Genomic DNA, 23,038 nt, shown 5'->3' on the forward strand with positions numbered 1-23,038 from the left:
GCTTTTCTTCAATCCAAAAGGGTTCCGCTGAACCTCACTGTCTCTCCACTGTGGATCTGGAATCCGAAAGGGCTCCAGGAAATAGGTGTGTGTGCGCACACATGTTGGAAACAGTGCTGTGTAGCTGGCTGGACCCCTCTTCCCACTTACTGGTCAAATACTGCCATTTCTTACCCATTCACACCCCTTTTTAGTTAAAATGGCAGTTACATGCATACAATTAAGGAAACCTCTGGCCCTCAGAACTTACTCATACAAAACTCCCATTGGCTTTAAAGGGAGTTTGCCTAAGGATTGAGTAAAAACTCTGGGCCAGATCCTTACCTCAGAGGGGTTGCCCTTTCATGAATCTCCCCATTTCTGCACATTATGGGAGATCAGCCAACTCTTCAGCACCCCCACCACCACCTGGGTGTGGCAGAACTCTTTCAGTATATCCAGTGTCTGCACTGAGGGGATAAGGGTGTGATTGGGTGGGCTGGGACTCCATGTACCTTATCTGGAAAAGGGAGTACAGTCCCAGAGTACTTCTAGTGCCCAGTCCCTTACTGTGACCAGCAGGGAGTCCCTGTTAGTGCAGCTCCAGTGGATTCAACACTAATGTGGAGGCACATAGCCTGCACGTAGATGACCCTGGTCTCCTTGATTCTGCAGGCTTGTGGGTGGCCCTTGTACCCTTTTTTTGTGAGTGGACACACTCTACTCCCCTGACAGACAATGTAGGAAAATCTCCAAAAACAAATCATCACTAAGATTTCCTCCCCCAAATCTCCCTACAGCAGGTTTTAACAGTGCAGGTGACATTCAGACCCTGAGTATAGGACTTCAGCATATGACCCAGTGGGAATTTTACCCCTTATAGGGATCATATAGGTGTAATTCATAGACTGTGTAGATAGAAACTTTTTCAGTATAATATACATACAGATTTAATAGTTTAATGTCTGTATTCTTTGACATGACTGTCAAACATGTCATGTCATACATACGATACTCACTGATTCTTTAACATAAAAGTGCTTATCTGAGGGAAAAAACACAAGACGTCTTCAAGCATGCTGCAGTTTTTACCCAGAAATCTTTTGAACTAGAGAAAGAAGCAGATGAAGTAGAAATGAAAATTAATTATTTCAAACAGGTAACAGTGTATTAATATATAATTTAATTATATACAATTGTATTTTACATTTGTATATGCATGGATATACACTAATATGTCACTGTGTCTTTCTGTAGTGATAACGGTATATTGTGTTTCTTAGCACACAGGATGACTCCAGAATGAGTAATTACTGTATTGTTTCTGTTGCATTGTAAGTGTTCTATTTAGGAAAGGGGGTAATGTGACTCCATGAATTTATGGACTCTTGAGGATTCCCTTATATTGATCTCAGCTTACACCATCATTTTCCTCAAGGCACAGTGTCATGGTGGCCTCTCTTCCAGCTCAAGAAGGCCAAACCTATCAGTGCCATTCCTAAATGAGCCACAGTGCTCCCAGCTCCTGCTGGCATTTAAGATGTTTCAAGTTAACCTTGTGAATATGAATGCATTGTACCTAAATATGGAGTTCATTGTCAGAATGGCAAACATTCCTGTTCTCTTTTGAATAGATGTAATGCTAGATAATTCTCAGTCTCAGATGATCCTCATCTCCACAGCTTGTGCCTTTGCACCAGAGCTAAACATAATCCCGTTGAGTACCAGAAGCACTGCTCCCAGCTAGGTCCACCTTCCTAACGAGTTTCAGAGTAGCAGTCGTGTTAGTTTGTATTCGCAAAAAGAAAAGGAGTACTTGTGGCACCTTAGAGACTAACAAATTTATTTGAGCATAAGCTTTCGTGAGCGACAGCTCACTTCATCAGATGCATTCAGTGGAAAATACAGTGGGGAGATTTATATACACAGAGAACATGAAACAATGGGTGTCACCATACACACTGTAAGGAGAGTGATCAGTTAAGGTGAGCTATTACCAGCAGGAGAGCCGGAGGAGAGGGGGAAGGACCTTTTGTAGTGATAATCAAGGTGGGCCATTTCCAGCAGTTGACAAGAATGTCTGAGGAACAGTGGGAGGGCGGGGGGGAATAAACATGGGGAAATAGTTTTACTTTGTGTAATGACCCATCCACTCCCAGTCTCTATTCAAGCCTAAGTTAATTGTATCCAGTTTGCATATTAATTCCTATTCAGCAGTCTCTCATTGGAGTCTGTTTCTGAAGTTTTTTTGTTGAAGAATTGCCACATTTAGGTCTGTAATCAAGTGACCAAAGAGATTGAAGTGTTCTCCAACTGGTTTTTGAAAGTTATAATTCTTGACGTCTGATTTGTATCCATTTATTCATTTATGGATGAATGAGACTGTCCAGTTTGACCAATGTACATGGCAGAGGGGCATTGCTGGCACATGATGGCATATATCACATTGGTAGATGTGCAGGTGAACGAGCCTCTGATAGTGCGGCTGATATGATTAGGCCCTGTGATGGTGTCCCCTGAATAGATATGTGGACACAGTTGGCAACGGGCTTTGTTGCAAGGATAGGTTCCTGGGTTAGTGGTTCTGTGGTGTGGTGTGTGTGGTTGCTGGTGAGTATTTGCTTCAGGTTGGGGCCTGTCTGGAAGCAAGGACTGGCCTGTCTCCCAAGATCCATGAGAGTGATGGCTCGTCCTTCAGGACAGGTTGTAGATCCTTGATGATGCGTTGGAGAGGTTTTAGTTGGGGGCTGAAGATGATGGCTAGTGGCGTTCTGTTATTTTCTTTGTTGGGCCTGTCCTGTAGTAGGTGACTTCTGGGTACTCTTCTGGCTCTGTCAATCTGTTTCTTCACTTCAGCAGGTGGGTATTGTAGTTGTAAGAATGCTTGATAGAGATCGTGTAGGTGTTTGTCTCTGTCTGAGGGGTTGGAGCAAATGCAGTTGTATCGTAGAGCTTGGCTGTAGACAATGGATCATGTGGTGTGGTCTGGATGAAAGCTGGAGGCAGGTAGGTAGGAATAGCGGTCAGTAGGTTTCCGGTATAGGGTGGTGTTTATGTGACCATCATAGGGCCTAATCACATCAGCCAAACACTTACACGATCTCTATCAAGCAAGTGGAGAACACTTCAATCTCTTTGGTCACTTGATTACAGACCTAAATGTGGCAATTCTTCAACAAAAAAACTTCAGAAACAGACTCCAGTGAGAGACTGCTGAATAGGAATTAATATGCAAACTGGATACAATTAACTTAGGCTTGAATAGAGACTGGGAGTGGATGGGTCATTACACAAAGTAAAACTATTTCCCCATGTTTATTCCCCCCCGCCCTCCCACTGTTCCTCAGACATTCTTGTCAACTGCTGGAAATGGCCCACCTTGATTATCACTACAAAAGGTCCTTCCCCCTCTCCCCCGGCTCTCCTGCTGGTAATAGCTCACCTTAACTGATCACTCTCCTTACAGTGTGTATGGTAACACCCATTGTTTCATGTACTCTATGTATATAAATCTCCCCACTGTATTTTCCACTGAATGCATCCGATGAAGTGAGCTGTAGCTCACGAAAGCTCATGCTCAAATAAATTTGTTAGTCTCTGTGGTGCCACAAGTACTCCTTTTCTTCTTCCTAACAAGGTGTGTGTAAGGACAGAGCCATTGCCCCACACTCCTAACACACTGCTCAACTGAGCTGGCTTGGTGTGGAGGAAGGCACACTGTATACCTGTCAGTGGATACTCCAGCATGCACTGCCCAGGAGGCATTTTGGCTAACTTAACCAAAATTCCTTCTGTTGCCCTGTGGCTCCTCTGCACCCTGAGATTGTGGGCAGTGGCAGTAAGGCACAGTATGGCCCATAATATCCAGGTTAGCTCACGGTCAGTAGTGTTTCATCCAGAATACTTTTAGCATAATAAAATATATACTGTATGGGAATTTGGAATTCCTTAAATGCTTGGGAAATTTTCTCCAGTCCAGGACCTCTTGGTGATATCTTCCTGAACAGTTTATCCTGAGTTCTTCCTGAAGACTCCCAAAACTTTAGAAGCTGGGAAATTAGTCTTCAACCTGAGTATAGCATTATGTAGTTGATGCCTTGTTGGAATTATTGTAATACATTTATGCACGTTAACCAAAAAAGAATGAAATGTTAATGAATTTTTAATATAGACTCTTATAGTTCCACTATGAAGGTGTGAGAATTGGAAATCACATAAAAGTATCGGATTATCTAAAACATACACATCTCTTTGTAAATGTGGAAGCTATGGGAAGAAAGATTATTCTCCCATGTAAAGATTTAGCATTAGGACAGATATTTTTGTTTTATCTGATATTGGTTTCATGTTTCCTGTATATATTAGTCCAATTCTTTATTATTTGCTCTTCTTTTGATATATTTCTATTAATTTGCTACTTGCTGGCTTGCTGCAGATTGATAAAGGATTTTGAAGGGGAACAATAGCCTAAATTGATCCATCACTGATACAACTTCATTGTATCACAGGCATAAAAATGATCAAGAAGCTGCATTGCAGTTCTATAAACTAAGGGACAGTCCTGATTCCATTAAAGTCAATGGCAAAAATTAAGTCAAAAGTGCAGTAGGAACAGAGTCAGTCCCTATTTGAGTTTTATTTATTTATTTATTTGTATTACCGTAGTGCCTAAGGACCCCAATCAGAGAAGGTCCCACTGTGCAGGGCTCTGGATAAACACTTAATAAAATGGCTTAGGGACAGTCATGTTATAATAATTAAAGAGCTAAAGAGCTCCTAACTATGAATGGATTTAGCAACATCAGCAGACGTCTGTGGCAGGGAGTTAATATTTTTCAACTTTTGACATTTATTTTATTCATTAATTTTTAAGCAGTTTGAAAGGAGTACAGAAGATCAAAATCATTCTAAAATTATTGAAGGAAAAAATAAAAAAAATCTAGAGAAAAGGAAGGAGTTTAAAGAAAGGTAAACTTTTAAACTCAGTTCTACAGTCTGTAGATAAGTGTGATGGGGCAAAGCCTGGAACCCTGTATAGAGCCTGGGATCTCTGTGGCACTAGAATTTTCCCACAGTCCTGTGCAGAGAACCAGCTCAGCTTCTCCACAGTGGCTTCACCAGCCCATTGGTGTAGTCTGACTTCTGTCTATGGGGGGGCAGCTCCTGTCAGGCAAATGGGGCTATGCGTCAGGGAGAGGGGGTGGAATTCTGTGCCTGCCCGAGGCTTGCACTTTCGGGGGACAGTACACCTCCTGCTCCCCAAACTACACCCATGGTTGTGGCTATGACTGCTGCACATCTCATCTCAACACAAAGGGATTTAATTATTTAATAAAATTTCATATATCTTGGGTTTTTAGTAAAAGCTGGGGAACACTTGATTTTAAAAAGCTGAATCTGTCTGAAGACATCTTATTCAAATCTGTTAGGTGTTGGTCTTTGATTCACACCACCACTGCTTAGATTTATGTATACATGTTGCAGCTGTTGAATATTGCTGCAGTTATTGTGAAATCAGAAGTAACAGCCACGTCGTCTTTGCCACACAAAAAGAGTTGTAAATATTTGGTGCATAACTAACAATCCAGGTTTTATAGGCTTCCAAATGTCATCTGTGATCAGTTCATTTTTTGAGCCACTTAAGAAATCTAAACCCTAATTTAATTCTTAAAAAAATGCATGATTGAAAGCTGTATAGACAGGATTAATGGCTTAGTAAATTAGTCAGTGGTCATGTACACCTAGTATGTCTTAAGGACCTGACCTGATCCTTGTGCATTAAATTGTCTTGCATTATGATCTCCTTGTAAAATGAACATGATATATTTTTAAAGCTTTTAAATTAGTGTTTATGAGACAAAAAATGGAAGCATTTATCATTTTTACTATCCTTGAAATCTCTTCCAGAAATCTCCACTCATTGAAGTCTCTGTTTATGTCTTCTCACAGACTTAGGATGTGTTCAAATAATTTCTGATTATTTGGACATGTACATCAGTTGCACCTGAATAAATATGTTAGCGTGCATCCCTGTCTCCTTTTCCCCCCTTTTGTTGGTAAGACTTCAGAAATAAAGAGAAGCAAAAAAGGCTAACAGTAGTCAAGACTAAATAAGAACGAACTGAAACTCTTCAGGTGGGATTGTCAAAAACACTTAAGATCCAGATCCTCAAATTTCTCTCATTCATTTAAGTGTGAATTAGGTACCTAAATACCTTTGAGGACCTGGACCTAAGTAATTTAGGAACACAGATTCCTTTGATTTTTCAAAGGGATGTGTGCTCCCAAGTGACTCAGTCTCTTTTGAGAAATCCCACCCTCTGTTTATCAGTTATAGATAATGTGCTATTGCTCAGAAAGGTCAAAGTATTAAAAAATGACACTGACACATGTGGTGTTTATGCTCTAGGTCAGGGGTCGGCAACCTTTCAGAAGTGGTGTGCCGAGTCTTCATTTATTCACTCTAATTTAAGGTTTCACGTGCCAGTAATAAGAATCCATACGATCCAAGCTGAGCTGCTCCCCCTCTTGGCCCTGTCTGCACCCCTCACTGCCCCAGGCTGGGGCCAGAGGGCCACAGCTGGGGGCAGCTGCAGAGCCCTGGACCAAGGCCAGGAGCAGAGTCTCGGGCCAGCGGCCGGGACACCAGGCCGGCAGCAGAGTCCCCCAGACCGGTGGCTGGGACCTGGGGCCGGGCAGCAGGCTGAGCGGGACCAGCAACCGGTACCCCAGGCCAGCAGCAGAGCCCCCTGGACCGGGCTGAGAGGGGCCGGCAAACCCCAGCTAGCAGGGGGCTGGCGGCCGGTACCCCAGGCCAGCCGCAGAGCCCCCCGGACTGGTGGCCAGGACCCGGAGCCAGCAGCAGGCTGAGCGGGGCCGGCGGAAGGAACCCCAGCTGGCAGGGGCTGGCGGCCGGTTCCCCAGGCCAGCAACAGAGCCCCTGGGATCTGGGGCTGGCGGACAGAACCGTTGCTGACGGGGTCGGTGGATGGTACCCCAGGCTGGCAGCAGAGCCCCTGGGACTGCTGGCCAGGACCCGGGCAGTGTGAGTGCGACTGAAAATCAGCTTGCGTGCTGCCAAAATTGTTTGAGAGACAAAGTGCACAATTGTTTCCCAATTTGACTAAAGATTTTAATTCTCCCTTTGAGTATCTACAATATTTGTTTCCCAAATAAGAGATTTTTGTCAAAGCTGTCTGGAAAGCCTATTCCATTGACTGTAATTGTAATTCTTTCATCCTCTCTAGATCATGACTGATTAGATTTTATTTACTAGGAAAAAGGAAAAAGTTCATGATATGTTCCAGAATAAAAATATTCATAAGGGGCTTGTCTGTACTATGAAATTTAGAACATGACCTTGAAGAGTCAGTGCCAACCATGAAAGCACAGGCGCTGTAGGTAAGGACAAGTCATGTTCAGCATCATGTCAGCTAGTCATGGTTAAAAATACTCAGCACTACTTGTCTTTGTCTATGCTGACTGCAAAGTCACCGTGAGCATTGTGTTAATGAGGCTCTTCAAGGTTGTGTTCTAACACAATAAATATTGTAGTGAAGACAAGGCCATGTTCACTGATGTCTCGCAGCTTCATCAAGCTAGGATAAAGAAATTACTGCTGTGGACATGAGATTTTATTTTGGCTTTAGAGCCTCTACTTTTGCCATCTGCAAAAAAACAAAAGAATTATCTGTTTTGCAATTATGGTCAAGATAAAGATTTCTTATCTAATCAGATGACTAATAACAGTATAGCTGAAGTAGATACTGAAGAAAAATTATCCTTTTTGTTTGTGCTGCAATTTTGAAGCTTTTGAACTTCAGTCTGTAGTTTGATTTTTTTCATTTAATGATTATCAATTAAGTCAGAGAGAAGGAAAGACCATATGATTCCTATGGATTTTTCAATGGCATTTTTAGGGGGGAAGTATATAACCACCTTGTATATGTGTTAAGTTTAACTCCAAGCTGATTTGAAGGTCTTTATTCCTAAGACTTCATTTATATATTTATCTTTGTCATCTTAAGAAATTATGACGTGTCACTGAAGTCTTGTTTCAGTAGCTGTGATTGAAAGATGTATTTTCCTGGAATGATAAATAATGTAAAAATACTTTATTCCCATAGGGCCGGATTGTTAAAGGTATTTAGGCACCTAAAGATTTCAAAAGCACCTGGATGCCTAGCTCCCACTGGCTTTTGAACATCCCACTAGGCACCCAATTGCATCTTTAGGTATCTAAATACCTTTAAAAATCTGGCCTGTAGTATCAGGTAGTTTTTGCTCATAACCGCCATTATATCACAGCCTTGTCCAATTCAGTGCAGAATGAAGGCCTCAACAAGGTGTCACCAAACAGACTAGTCCTGAACAAAATGCACCTAAGTAGTCCTAGCAAAAGCTCTCAGTTTATCTCCAACTTTATCCATGGTTGCTTTTCAGCACTTGCCATGCATTGATTTCTATGACATCTTAAAATGACACCATAAGCTTTAATATCACACTTCTTTTGGAAGATTTAGTATCCACTATTGCTAGAAGTAATACATATGAATACTATAGCCGAAAGATTCTTCTCTTTTCCCGCAGTTCGTTTATTTTGTGCATTAGACAGCACTTGGTGTATGATCACCTGTTTAGTTCATTATGCCTCAATCCAGCAAAGCAATAAGCATATGCGTAACTTTAAGCCTGTGAGTAGTCCCATTGACTTCACTGGAATTATTCACTTGCTTAAAGTAAACACTTGCGTTCATGTGCTTAAGTGCACTGATAGATCAAGTCAAAGTTTCCTCTTTTGTGAGTGTGTTGCTGTGTTATGTGGGTCTTTCAGACAGCAACATGGAAGGAAAAACTTTTGTTTTTAATTAGGAAATTTTTATTTCAAAATGACAAAATAATGCAAAGAGGACTTGAGGGCAGGTACCTGAAACTACTTTTATTTTTTTCTTTTATAATGACATACTTTCAAATTGACTGTGTCCCTTTAGTTATGATCAAGCCATTGCTACTTTCAGCTTCTGCTGTCTTCAAGACCTCTTGATGCTTGGTTTGCAAGCTTTAAGGAAAGTTTGAAATCTGATGGATTTCTGGGCTAAAAGGGTTTGGATCTTTCTTGAAGTGTGGCTCTTGGGAGGAAAACACCTTTGAAAACTCCACTTAGAATAGTCATGTTTTACTAAATTTCATTTTTAATTGTTAACTCCATTTTTAATTTAGGATGTTTGAAGAGATTGGAAATCTACATTTATTAAATGGGAAAAATCAACAGTATAAACCATTACGTCTGCCTTGCATTCCTCAGAAATTAGTCCAATCTGTACAGACCTTTAGACTGTCTTCGCAAAGGACAGAAACAGGTGCAGTGTGTGTTTCTAATGATTTTCTTTTATTTGTTTTGTGGGGGGCCAGGGGTGTGTGGAATTTGGTTCAAAAAGTAATGAAAATATAGAAACCATAGTAACTTATCTAATCAACAGTCTCTACTATGGCACTAAATTTGGACTTTCAATGGGAGTTGGACGTCTTACTGCCCTTTGTGCTTTGAAAATCTCCCCCACCTCTGATTCTTGTCTCTTCTCTGCCATAAGGGACATGATAGTATTTTACTCATTTTAGGTAAATCCAGTACAAAGTATTGAAATATTAGAAATTTTGCATTGATAAAATTTTTCAAATACAAATAAAATACAATAACAGCATACATTAGTTTACAGTAAATCGCCTGGTACTTCTATACTGTGCAATACATTTCCCTCAGATCCATATTAAATGCCAAGTTGATTAGTTTTATTCACAAGTTCAATTTAATTATGGCACACTGTTTAAATATAATACTGCTAACAATGTTAAGTAATGTTTATTGAATAATGCAGGTGGAGAAGAAAGAAACAATTCCATGGACCATTCAGGCATTGCTAGTATTTCCTTGAGCCAAATGGACAATGAAATACAGGTATGCAGTTCTCCACTTGAGGACATGATGCCACAGAATGTGTTTTATTTGTTTAAATTAAAAGCACTTAAATATTTCCAGGGATACTGTATATTAAAACTAGATAACACAGGGATGTAGATGGCTCAGGATTTGGTAATAGGGTAGAGAATCTTTCCCCCTAGGGTTGCTATTTCAAATCAAACTCAAGTCACTAGTGACTGAATGCTTTTAGTCTCTGATGGCCATTATGAAATGAGATTGGTCATCATACAATGCATTCCACCATTGCCCTCTTTTTCAAAATCCAGGTCTATGACTATGCCTTACGCACTCATACATGCTATCCAAGTCTTTTAAATGACATCAGAAGATTCACTTGGGCATGTTTAGCAAGATCTTGGCATCCTAAAACAGGGGCATGTTCCTGAATCACTGAAGAATCATCAGCTGGCTACCCCAATAAAGAATTTAATAAAGAACTGACGCCAAGACACATTAGACTCTGTGGTTGACAGCTCAGTTTTGAAGATTAGACAGGGAAAATAAACCGGGGCCCTATATCTTAAAGGCTCAGACAGAGCCTCTCCATACACTGGAACAACCTGTACTTACATTTTGTCTCTCCCTCCCATGCCCAGGAAAACAGATTTTGTGGTATATTGAAATGTATTACAGCTTAAAGCACATCCAGTAACTTATATTTTATGGAACTAAATATTAAAATAAATAGCAATCAGTAAAATGTATCTAGCATTCGTATTTATATTTAATTGTGAATACAGGCTTTTCATTTGGAAAGCTGCTTATTTTATGCTGCCCCCGAATGTCAAAGTGCTGCTGCAGAATTTAATATTAATAATACATAACTGCAACAGATATACGTTGAAGCAATTGTCAAAGGAAAAGGTAGACTTATGGGCAGCTAGGTGTGTGGTGAGGGTGGCTTTTTGCATTTTTAGAAGAGTGAAAGAGGAGTATCTTTCAGCACTAGAAAGGTGATGGGGGCTTTCTTTTCCCTACTGCTTGTGGCAGTTTTCTTACCTGCAGTTCTTCCTTCTAGGAGAAAGGAGTATTCCCTGTCTCTCTGTAGAGGGAGAGGTATACATGGCTCTTTCCCCTCCTCCTCTTATCAACCCCAGCATTCTCTATCCCTATAGGGGAGTGGGATTTTCTATTGGCTCCTTCTTTCAATTCAGTCCCAGAAAGCTCTCATATCACTGGAGTCCACTGTCTCATGGTATGTCTGCACTGTAAAAACAGGGTATGTTCTTAATTTAGGTTAAAGCAGCAATGAAGACATGGCAACTCGGCTTTTAACTTTGGTTAGCAGCTACAGTCAAAGCCTGTAGAGGAGCCTGGTATTAAACTGTTAACCTGAGTTAATAGCCAAGTTGCTGTGTTTTCACTGCTATTTTAACCTGAATTAGCTGAACTCTGGATAGCTAACCTGATTTAAAAAAGACATTCACACGTGCATGCATACACACACAATGATCCTAGTGTTTTGCGGTTTTTTTCAAGCCAGTTTATAATTCAGCCCTCAGATCCACCTATTTCCCGTCGTGTCATCCCTTCAAGGACCATGCAAAGTATTATTCCAATTATAGTATTGATTTCTGGATTTCATATATGCCTTTATAGAAGAGTGAAAACCACAAATGCTGAATAATGATTGTTTTTGTTTTCTGTCAGCAAAGGTTTACACTGAATCAGACTATATACAGTATTGTAGCATTATGAAATCAGTACAGATTTTTTTTATGTTCTATAAGTTTTCTCTTCATCAATTTTCTGTATTTAATGAGTTAAGTTCTATTCCCATTTCTCCAAACATTAAAATAATTGACGGAATAGCTGGAACAATACAGTTAAACTAGTTCTTTCCTGGGTACAGATTAGTTCCAAATACATACAATATTAATTAAGGCCCTGTTTATGCAGAGGCTTAACATTAAGCATGTGAATAGTCCCTATTGACAAAGTTGAGCAAATGTAAATGTTTTTGCATGATTGGAGTCTAAGAGGTCTCGGCATAATTTAACACACCATAATAGAACAAAGGGGGCTAAGCAGAGAAAAAGTCCAGTTATTTAGTAGAAACACAGTATACTGATACTTAACATAGGGTGTACTTTGGATTCACTGTTCACTTTGAGTCTAGTGAATCAGTTTTGAAAATGTCTCATAGCTAAAATATTTCAGATAGTGAATCTAGAGATACGCTGAACCACAAGGCTATCTAACCCATGAGTAAATTAGGTCTATTTTGGCCCCACAGCATTTAGCATCCACTAAACTACCTGGTTCCAGAATTATGAAATATTTTCTGGGAGATTTTAATGATCAGAATATGTAAAAGTCATACATCAGTTGCAGGATAATGCTTCACAGGGCAAAAGATGTAGAGAAACAGGAAACACACAAACTTAGCCATATTTTGCCATCTGTTACACCTGTACAACCTCACTGGTTTAAAAAGTGTTGCCCAGGAGTACCTGATCTTAGAATTTAGCCTATTAACTGTATTCTCTAAAATCCCAAACAGGGTGAGATAAGTTAATGAGTGTCCTCTATTTCGTGCTCAGTTCATTTTGGTATGTGCTTTGCAAATAAAAAAAAGCCTTTAAGCACCTTATAAAGTACAGTGTTTCTGCTACGTAGGCATTCCATTAAGGCACAGACATGTGCTACACACAGCGTGTAGGACCACCCCAGGGGGAACTCTGCTGGGCGGTATTAGTTCTGCTTTCTGGAACTCCCCAACACACAGGAACTGCAGGCTCACTGTATCTCAGTTTAGGAGTGTGCACACATCGGCCTTTAGAGATGGAGGCAGGCTATGGCCCCACTCTCTGCATGGCTGTGAAGGAATAACTACCAAGAATGATTTGGGTTTGCTAATAGACAAATCAAATGTGGGCATGGAACATGATGCTGCCACAAAGACGCCAATGAGGTTTTAAGAGGGAAATTATAGTATTACTTTAGGAACCAGGAAATATTCCCCTCTGTACAACATTGTTGAGGTCATATTGGCAAAAGGACATCATTTGGGAATCCATACTGTAGAAAAAATGCTCATCTGGAGGTAATCCAAAGAAAAGCAGCAAAACAACAAGGTTTGCATGTTATGACCTATAAATAGAGGTTAAGAGGACAGAATTTGCACAGCCTAAGGAAAAGTCAAAATATCATTGCTGAAGTAACAATTTTGTAAATGCCTTCATTTGAAATATTTCCTGTGTTCTAGAAATTTAATGAGACTGCAGGGTCTAACAATCCCAAAATTGCCAAAGTTCCATCCATAGCAAGCTTGCAAAACCAAATGCAGTTCAGGTAACTTTTTTTAGTAAACTTGTTTTCATTGCTGAAATTATAGATGAAGATGAATTGCATGGAAATAATCCACATTCAGACAAACAGCAGCATTATTTCTGTTTTCTTAGGTTGCTAGTTCCTCAGAAGCAAACAACTTGCAAGCAATGGTTTGAAAATGAAGCTACAGTAATAGGTAAGGGGCTATTTGAGATTTTTGGATGGAAGGTGCTATCAAAATGCAAGCTCCTCTATACCCGGATAAAACATATGACATAAAAAAAGATGAGAGGCCAAATTTTCATCCTGGAATAAATTGGGCCTCCATTTTTGCACCTGCAATTTGGTTACTTAGGCAATTTAGGTTTGTAGATGCAGTGAGGTTCTGAGACATCCAAGTGACTTAGAAATTATAGACACAAATTGGCTGCATAAAAATGGAAGCCAGTGTCTGAAACAGTGGCCAGAAAGGTGTAAGAAAATGGCAAGTAAAGGGCTGTAACAAATTGAGTGATTTTGCTGTCAAGAATGGTCGAAGTAAGATCTGATAAATAACTTATAAATAGAAGGGAAACAAACACTAAATAAGAGAATAAAAGACATAGGAGGGCAAAGAAGAATTGGGAGAATAGGCACAGTAACTGTAGTTTTTTTTGGTAAATTGTAAGGGAATAGGAATTTATTTGTGGGATACATGCTGAACAGGTACAAAATTAGAACAGAAATAAGAGAAGATAACCAATAATTTTAAAATCACAAGTCTGAGTTTTGGTTTCAATTGTATTTCCATGGTATTGTCAGGTTAAATCCTTGTCAGAAATTGTAGTGCAGTTTGTATATGTGAAGATCCTACCTAGACCTCCCAGTACTGCAATGTGGGATCAGGACCCACAATATGTGGGACACTGCAAGTTTCACATTGTAAATCCTAAAATTTAGGACAAAAAGTCTGATAACATTTCCCATTTCCCTCTGTATCTTTTATCTTTCCCATCTTGTTTTTTCCCTATCGCTAGAGATTCCTCTGTCATTCCTTGTATGGGGATGCTTCCACATCAGCAGATCTGCTTCTATTCTTGTGTCTGCTACTAACATTCTCAGAGAGTAGTAGCATCAGTCAGGAGGAACAGAGAAAACCAGGCATTATGATAGCAGCCTAAGCAGTGCTTCCATAATATTGGAACAAGAGGCAGAATGATGGAAAACTACTTGGAAAATGGCCACAAAGTGGGATTCCATTAAGATTACAGGACACTTGAAAAGCATTGTCATGGAATTTGAATTGGTTTGATCATCATCAAATGCTTTGCAGAATCAGTAAGATGAATATACAAATTCAGCAGCTTCAATACAAATGTTACCCAAACTAGTGTAAATGGTGGAGTCTCTGTAACTTGAAGTCTTTGGCTATGTCTACACTACAAAGCTTACAGTGGCACAGTGTACGGCTCCAGATGCGCTGCTGTAAGATCTCCTGTGTAGCTGCTCTATGCCGACAGGAGAGAGCTCTCCTGTTGGTATGATTAAACCACTGCCAATGAGTGGCAGTAGCTATGTCGATGGAAGAGCATTTCCTGCCAACATAGCGCTGTCCATACTGATGCTTTTGTCAGTGAAACTTATGTCAGTTAGGGATGTGTTTTTTTCACACTCCTTACCAACAAAAGTTTTACTGACAAAAGTGCTAGAGTAGACATACCCTTTCAATCATGATTCAGTAACTCAGCCAGGTCTATTCTAGGAGTGGGTGGGTGAGGTTCTGTGGCCTACAATATGTAGATCATGGTGGTCCCTTCTGACCTTAAAGTCTGCGAGTCTATGAATAGCAATGTAAAGTTAGTAAACATTTTCAAGTACCCTTTTCCCATATCAGGTTTCTCATTTTAGCTACAAGAACTATCTTTTTTAAAATAAATGCTATTTGTTATTTGTGATACAAACAATGCCAACTTCTTTGTATAGGAAACAAAGATGCTGAATGTGCAGATAAGGGAGCAGCAAGTAAGTCAAAAGATTCTGCGTATATATCTCAAGTAAGTTAAACATTTTTCTTGTTTAACTAGTTATTTTTTTTAGAATAATGAGATTACTCTGCCTGAAATGAGACTACTGGCAAGAACAAGGAGAGCAGGATTTAGTCCTTGGTTTTTACAGCCTTCAATACAATCATTTATCTGCACATTAAAGACTTTTTTTTCAATTTTAAAATGATATGTTCCTCCAATATCCAAGTCACCCCTAAAGATAGCTTAAGTTCACTACATATCCTCCAAGATGTGACAATTTTTTAATTAATATACTCATGATACTTGTAAAAAGTAGAGCTTTCTGTCAGGGCAAGAAAGTTTTTGGGTAGTGGTCAGATCGCTATGAAATACCATGCATTCTTTCGGCACAGTCAGCTTGTTCGTGACTCTAGGACCTCAATGAAATGACTTAATTCTATAGTTTTGTCAGGGAGGAGAAAACGTGGTTACTATAATATATGAGTGTCCCTGAGATTCTGTTTTGTGGCTGATTGAACAAAGGGGTTGTTGCTGTAGCAAGCAAGCTTTAGTGTCTTCTTTTGTTTTGGATTATTAAAGATTAGTCCTCCTGGAGGGAATTTTTACTGAAAGCCATATCAGCTGGTAATGAAAATTGTGCGTTTTATATCTATAAGAGCTCTGAACCTTTCTGTTATAAAATTTTTCTTCAGGAGGCTATGGGCTTTTTGTTGCACAGTGAATTTCAGGTGGCTGAATAAAGAACTTTTATTAAGAAACCAGGGACTTCTTTGGTTGGTTGGTTGGTTGTTTTTTAGAAACAACAAGTGGGCCAACATTAACTTGTGAAATTTTCTGGTACATGTTTGTGGATTTTGGTATTAATTAAAGTCACTAAATAATTAGAGTGTTACCTAATATGAACCTATTTTGATTTATTACTGTATTTGTATTATGGTAGAGATGTGCTACATTCAGATTGCCATTGGACTAATAGTTTGGGAATTAATTGTATACAGAGCCTGGTTCAAATAAGGTGGTAGACTGAGGTACAAATTATATTTCCATATAACAGTTGATTTCTCTGCGCAATACAGGAAATTTACCTGGTGTAAGGACAGATGGTGATACTTCCTTGTTCCTTTTGCTGCATGAAGGCCATTTATTTTCTACAGAGGGTAGATGTTGAGAGGATGCACTGATTCATCACATACCTCAATCATCCTGCCTATATGCCCCTTCCTCAGCCAGCACTAGCCAATTTTGGGGCTATACTGACTCCTATAGTCCCGCAGCTGAGTGGTGCTTGTGGCAGCTTTCAGCCACTTCAACCTCTTCCCAGAAACTTTCTATCTTGGGACCCCTGTATCTACACTGGCAGAAGCTCAGAAGCTGTCCTATAAAATAAGATATTCAACATTTTTGTCCTTTCTACTTCATTATGTACAGACACATCACAGTGGCACCTAGAAGCCAGTGCTTAATTTGTGCCAGAGCTTGCCAGGGCTGAGCCCTGGCACCTCTAGGTGTGGCAGATCATAGCCTGGTGCCTCTGGGCTTGCCACATCAGTTATGAGAGTAAAAAAATTGCTTGAGCCCCAGCACCTATTTGCTTGAGCCCTGGCTGGCACCTCTTTCATTACAAATTAAGCACTGCTAAAGGCCCCAGCTGAGATCAGGCCCCATTTTCCAGCCATGCCAGAAGAAAGACAGGAGGCAATGCATGTGGTTTAATTAGGTTGCAGCTTTATTCATTTAAAACATCTGGGCGCATCTGACAGTAAATTGTACAGTGCAGGTCATCATCATTTTCTTAATCATTGGCACATAATCCCCAACCTGGTACCCTGCCCGCCCCTTGTCTGAGGCAAGAAAGGAGCTAAAAAAGAGGTGGGACATCTTCCCACTGTACCAGACATAAGAGCCCCAACCCGCGCTTACTCAGATCTCTTTACGGAGAATTCCCTTCAGATCCTCTTCTAGTCCCTTTTGTCCAATAACCATATTCTTTCCATAATGAGTACATGTCTTGGACCTCCACCATGAGTTTTACTTACTGAGATGAGACATTATAACTTATCCCCTCAACCCCAGCCCACCAGGTCCCAGAACCGCTGTGGGGAAGGCAAAAAAACGCATTCCGCCTCCTCCAATCACGAGGTGAGGGAAAAATTTCTTCCCCACCTCCAGAAAAAAAGGGTATCTAGCATAAGCACACAGCAGGTCCTGAGGAAACATGGTCCCTAGGCAGATTTTATGGGTGGGTGCTACCAGCCCAATTCAGGTAAAAGAGAGCGTCTCCAGGGCTGCATTGGGTATAAATACCACCCTCATATACTCCTCCAGTCAGCAGATCTCCTGCCTGGTCCAGTCCTTTCCTGCTTGTCCCTGCTCTGTACAAGTAAACTTTCCTCCCTTTCTCCATCTTTGCTACTAGTTAGGTGGGGGACCCTAATGGGACAACAACCCTTTTATTTGAGACAGCTGGACAGGGACACACCACATCAAACTGAGATGAGCACATTGTGCTAGGCGCTATACAAACACATAGTAAGAGACAGGTCCTGCCCTAAAGAGCTTGTAGTTTAAATACACAAGATACACCAAGGAAGTGAAATGACTTGTTTGAAGTCACACAGCAAGTCAGTGGCTAATCTAGATCTCCGGATTCCCAGTCCGTTGCTCTGTCCTCTAGCCCATATTGTATCCCCTGACTCCCTACAGTACCTTAACTATGCGGAGTTTGTGGCAGCTTTCTGCTATATGTAAAATCTCTCTTTCACACACATTAAATATAGCTTTATAAAATTGGTGCACATCAGCTTTTCGTCAAAGTGAATTACAATTTTTAAATATATATTTTTTTAGAATTGCAAATAAACTGGAGTGAAACCCTAACCCTTCCCTGTTCCCACAAAGTTAGAGCAAATAGACTCTGTGCAGCCCATTTGAGTGAGAGTATGGGGCAGCTTCACAGACCCTGCACAGCTTCTCTATCATTGATTTCAATAGGAGCAGGATCCAGGACCGCTTTCTCTTGGCCTCATTTGATGCATATCCCTTTGTGGTGTGCTGTGTACAAGTGGTCACTTCTGCCATGTACAGAGGTTACAGAGCCCCGTGCACCCCCATGCAGGGGAACAGCCATGTGCATGGGCAAATTTCACCCACTCAGAATAATTAATAATTAAGACATCTTCTACCAGATTAAACTAAAGTGCTAAATCCTCAGTTGTAATGGACAAAGTTGCTATAGTGAAAAGCAGCCACAGCCTCCATGGCACTAGATATGCTCTAGATCAAATAGGAATTATTTATGGAAGTTATATTGTCTGTGTTATGCAGGTCAGACTTGGTCCCTTCTGGCATTAGAACCTATGAATTTCACTGGGGTCTCTGGGAAGAGCCAGCACAATCTAGAAGAGCAAATAATGCTGCCTGTGAAGGAGGTATGGCCAGGTGGTGAAAGGATGTGCTGATTCAGTGTTTTGTACACAGATCTAAAAAACAAAAGAATTTGGTTGCTAAACACCAGGACTGCTTATTTCACTGAAACCACCACAGCCAGATAAAGGAGTATCCCATAGTCAAATATATATGTACTAACAACCATCCCCCAACCAAGTAATGATCATCCACAGGTTTCTGAATCCTTAAATTGCACAATCTAGACAAAGGTGGGGAAAACTGAACTTTAACTGTGTTAAACTACCAAGATTGCACTTTGCAACTTGTCATGGTAAAGCTCATTGAGTTTTCAGATAAATGCAATTTTTGCCTGAGTAAGGACTGTAGGATTTGGTTAATTAAGGACAGGCAGCAAAGGCCTCGATTCGTGGGAAAAGAGTTACATAGTAGAGGTCAGTTTAAGGATTCCAGGATTTGGCTTATTTAGTTAAATCAGGTTACTGAAACCCGGAGTGTGTTTGTACCTTTTTATTTCATAACCAATGTCCCATACAGTTATCACAGTAGAATTTTTGTAGTTGTTCCACTTGACTCTGTCTTCCAAATATAGGATTCCATTTATTGAGGTTCATAGATTCCAAGGACAGAAGGGACCAAGTCTGATCTCCAGTATAACTCAGGTCATAGAACTTCCCCAAAATAATTCCTTTTGACTAGACACTGCATTTTAAAAAGAAAAATCCAGTCTTGATTTAAAATTTGCCAGAGATTTAGATTCCACCATGACTATTGGTAAATTGCTCCAATGCTTAGTTACCCTCTCTGTTAAAAGTTTACACCTTATTTTCAGTCTCAATTTGTCTAGTGTCAACTTTCACCCATCAGAACTATGTTTTAAGTTCTAATAAAAGCTCTCATTTTGAGTGCTGCTTGTAGAGAAGGATCTCCTTTACAAAAATATCACCTGTGTCCTGCTGGAGATTTCCTGTTCAGAGTTCAAGTGTCCATTCTCATCTAACCTTTCCTTTGGGAAGAGAGAATCTCGGTGAACTGAAGTATGTTCTCATGGTGATGTCCCCTAATTCCACTAGAGAGTACTGAAAGGTTATCCCTTTCCACTGCTATTAAAAGCATTAAATCTAAATAGTTCCACTGTGAGAAATATAGTGATCTGTTGGAGATGGGTAAGGTTGAGGTGGCTCTTCCATTCTAAATCCCTATTTTCAGTCTCTTTATAAGTTTTCCCAGTTTCTTTTTGTGCTGCAATTTTTAATGTATGGTCTCAATCCAGCTGTGATTTTTTGTAAACCACATAGGTTAATATGCAAAGGTAACTATAGTGTGCATATGTAGTGGTGTTGGTCCCAGGATATTAAAGATACAAGGTGTGTGAGGTAATATCTTTTATTGGACCAACTTCTGTTGGTGACAGTGACAAGCTTTCGAGCCCTGTGTAAACTTGAAAGCTTGTCTCTCTCATCAACAGAAAGTGGTCCAATAAAAAATAAAATATAATAAAATTTTAGCAGTTTATTAAAGTCTTCCCTTATTTTTTATGAATATTAAACTTTTTACCTAAACAAAGGAGACAAAAATACAGTCAATATATTTATTGATAAAAGGACTATTGACATTTTGTAAAAGATGAAAATGCCATAAGCTTGTTTTTTATTATGTGACATTTCTTTTTAACAGAATGTACACACAGAGTGTTTTATTAAGTCAAGTGAGGATAATCCTGAAGCAACAGAAGGAAGTAGTGAACATTTTCTGCAAACCCCTGAAATGCCTTTATTTATAAGAACACCAAAATCTAATGGGAAGAAAGCCCAGTTCCCTAAAACTCCTCCTTTTGAATTGTAAAGTTTTAATTTTATTGATCTTTCATGAATCATGTGATGTTGATATGCATTTTATAAATATTTTGATTAATTTTGCTATGCAAAAACACACTTTTTTTCCTGCAAGACAGTGCTGAACAATGTTCGGGTTTTATTTAAATTATTATGATAGCAAATAAAATTTTGTTTTAGAGGGACGTTCATACTGAAGCAGACTTGAAAGAGAACATTTATACATTCAACAGTGTACTGGGCACTTATTCTTTGTTTTTCTTTTGCTTTATTTGGGGCATTGATGCCTAAATAAGGGCCTTTTCCCCCAGAATCTAACTTCTTACTCTCTTTGATACTGAAGTGAAATCATAATCCTGCATTTATGATCTCACACTCTATTGCCATTGGGAAAACATAAATCTGATATTATTTCTTAACTACAGAATCTGCAGGAGAAAAAGATCTGCCTGTTTATGTAGCCAGAAATGGCACTGGCTTCTTTTGCTGCCATGTTAGATTTGAAATTCATGTCTAACTAGCTCTCCAGCACACTAAATCTTTTTCAGCATTATTGCTTTCCAAATAACTCTCTTGTTGAGGATTTGTGTATATGAGATTGTATTTGATTGCTTATTTTTTTGTTTTTTACTTCCAATTTCTTGCCACATATTTGTAACAAGTTTAAATGTTTCCCCGGTATGAAAGCCCTTCTGTTAGGGGATATTTTTACAGTATATTATTGATTTTAGTATTACAGCATTTATCTGTAAATAAGAACCAATGTTTGATCTTTTGCTCTGACTGGCTACAATGAGCTCACTCTGCTTCTCCTGGTGGAGAAAAGCTCCATAGACAGGGGTTATTTAAGACTGTGGGAAACATTCAAAGGCTGAACGTTTTTTTTTAATCTAGTGAAAAAGTTGCTAGACTGTGTGTTTTTTCTTTCTTAAACTCTTTGCTTGGGGCATCCGTTCAGGGGGAGAAACATGTGACATGCTTAGAGTTGCCCTGTCTCAAAAAAGATATATTGCAATTTGAAAAGGTTCAGAAAAGGGCAACAAAAATGATTAAGGACATGGAACGGTTTCCACATGAGGAGAGGTTAATAACACCGGGACTTTTCAGCTTAGAAAAGATATGACTAAGGGGGATATGATGGAGGTCTATAAAATCATGACTGGTGTGGAGAAAGTAGATAAGGAAGTGTTATTTACTCCTCATAACACAAGAACTAGGGGTCACCAAATGAAATTAATAGGCACCAGGCTTAAAACAAACAAAAGGAAGTATTTCTTCACACAGTGCAGTCAATCTGTGGAACTCTTTGCCAGAGGATGCTGTGAAGGCCAAGACTATAACAGGATTCAAAAAAGAACTAGATAAATTCATGGAGGATAGGTCCATCAATGGGTCCAGGTTCAGGAATGATGTCCCTAGCTTCTGTTTGTCAGAAGCTGGGAATGGGTGACAGGGAATGGATCACTTGATGATTACCTGTTCTGTTCATTCCCTTGGGGGACCTGGCATTGGCCACTGTCAGAAGACAGGATACTGGGCTAGGTGGACCTTTGGTCTGACCCAGTATGGCTGTTCTTATGTTCTTATGAGTAATACTGTTACCTGCTTTGTGCTACAGGAAGCAATTGTTGGTATAAGGGCCAGGAATTAATGCCTGGTTCTGATTTCACATAGGTGTAAATCAGGAGTAACTCTGTTAAGGTCAATGAAGTTACACCAATGTAAAACCATTGTGAGATCAGAATCAAACCCAGTGTACCTAGGGTCTTCTATTAAATCATAGGGAGACTCTGTTTTATAACTCTCAAGATAAAATGCTTTCTTAAAATGTTTCTTCCTTTCTTTCATTACAGGAGTCATAATTTAGGTTGTGAAGGACCAGCCCCCAAATCACCTGCTTTTTCTTTTCTTATGCCCTGTACCCAGAAGTCACCTGGCTTTAATTTATTTGACTCATCTATATTTGGAGCAGAAAATTTATCAGACCAGGTAATATTGAATCTTAAAGATATGATCTGTTGATTTTCTCAAAGTGAAGTATTCTTAGAAAACTTCATTGATTGCGTAAAAGGTTTCCAGCATCCTTTGTGTTCACTTACGTTGTCACTTGTTTACTAGCTTGTTTACTTTTATAAAATATAACCTTTGGCACTGCTTTTCTACTGCTAATTCCAGTACGAGAATTTCAGCTCAGGTATGAATTTTTTCTCGCTGGGGCTGGCCCTTGTGCATTTGGTACAATGGAAGGCAACAGGGCTCAGATTCTCAAAGGTATTTAGGTGCCTAATTCTGATGGAAATGAGGCACTTAAATACCTTTGAGAATCTTGGCCAAGGACCCTTCTGCAACTTTTGGCTCCTGAACAGGGAAAAGAGGAGATGGTTCCACTACTCTTCCCTTCCTTCAGCCTTCACTGTTGTGTCCCCCTCTTCCGTGCATAGCTCCAGTGCCAGCCTCTGCTTAGGTTTCCTAAGAGGCAGCAGAAGGAAATTGCTTTGATTCTTATCAACTTGAAAAACAGCAGTGAAAACTGACAGGACTTTGCAGGTACAAGCAAACAA

General features: G+C 39.8%; 1 protein-coding gene across 1 annotated transcript in view; it reads left to right on the plus strand.

Moving 5' to 3' along the window:
• Positions 1 to 23,038, plus strand: part of C6H14orf39 (chromosome 6 C14orf39 homolog) — a 52,710-nt gene that overhangs the window by 25,969 nt on the left and 3,703 nt on the right. Inside the window, exons 10-18 of the mRNA XM_075130058.1 lie at positions 1,018 to 1,138; positions 4,853 to 4,947; positions 9,199 to 9,338; positions 9,855 to 9,934; positions 13,167 to 13,252; positions 13,363 to 13,427; positions 15,194 to 15,264; positions 20,320 to 20,483; positions 22,331 to 22,466. Of these exons, the coding sequence (XP_074986159.1) occupies positions 1,018 to 1,138; positions 4,853 to 4,947; positions 9,199 to 9,338; positions 9,855 to 9,934; positions 13,167 to 13,252; positions 13,363 to 13,427; positions 15,194 to 15,264; positions 20,320 to 20,483; positions 22,331 to 22,466 (958 nt within the window). The remainder of the gene's footprint in view (positions 1 to 1,017; positions 1,139 to 4,852; positions 4,948 to 9,198; positions 9,339 to 9,854; positions 9,935 to 13,166; positions 13,253 to 13,362; positions 13,428 to 15,193; positions 15,265 to 20,319; positions 20,484 to 22,330; positions 22,467 to 23,038) is intronic.

This window comes from Caretta caretta, chromosome 6, assembly GCF_965140235.1.
Source record: "Caretta caretta isolate rCarCar2 chromosome 6, rCarCar1.hap1, whole genome shotgun sequence".
Taxonomy (NCBI): Eukaryota; Metazoa; Chordata; order Testudines; family Cheloniidae; genus Caretta; species Caretta caretta.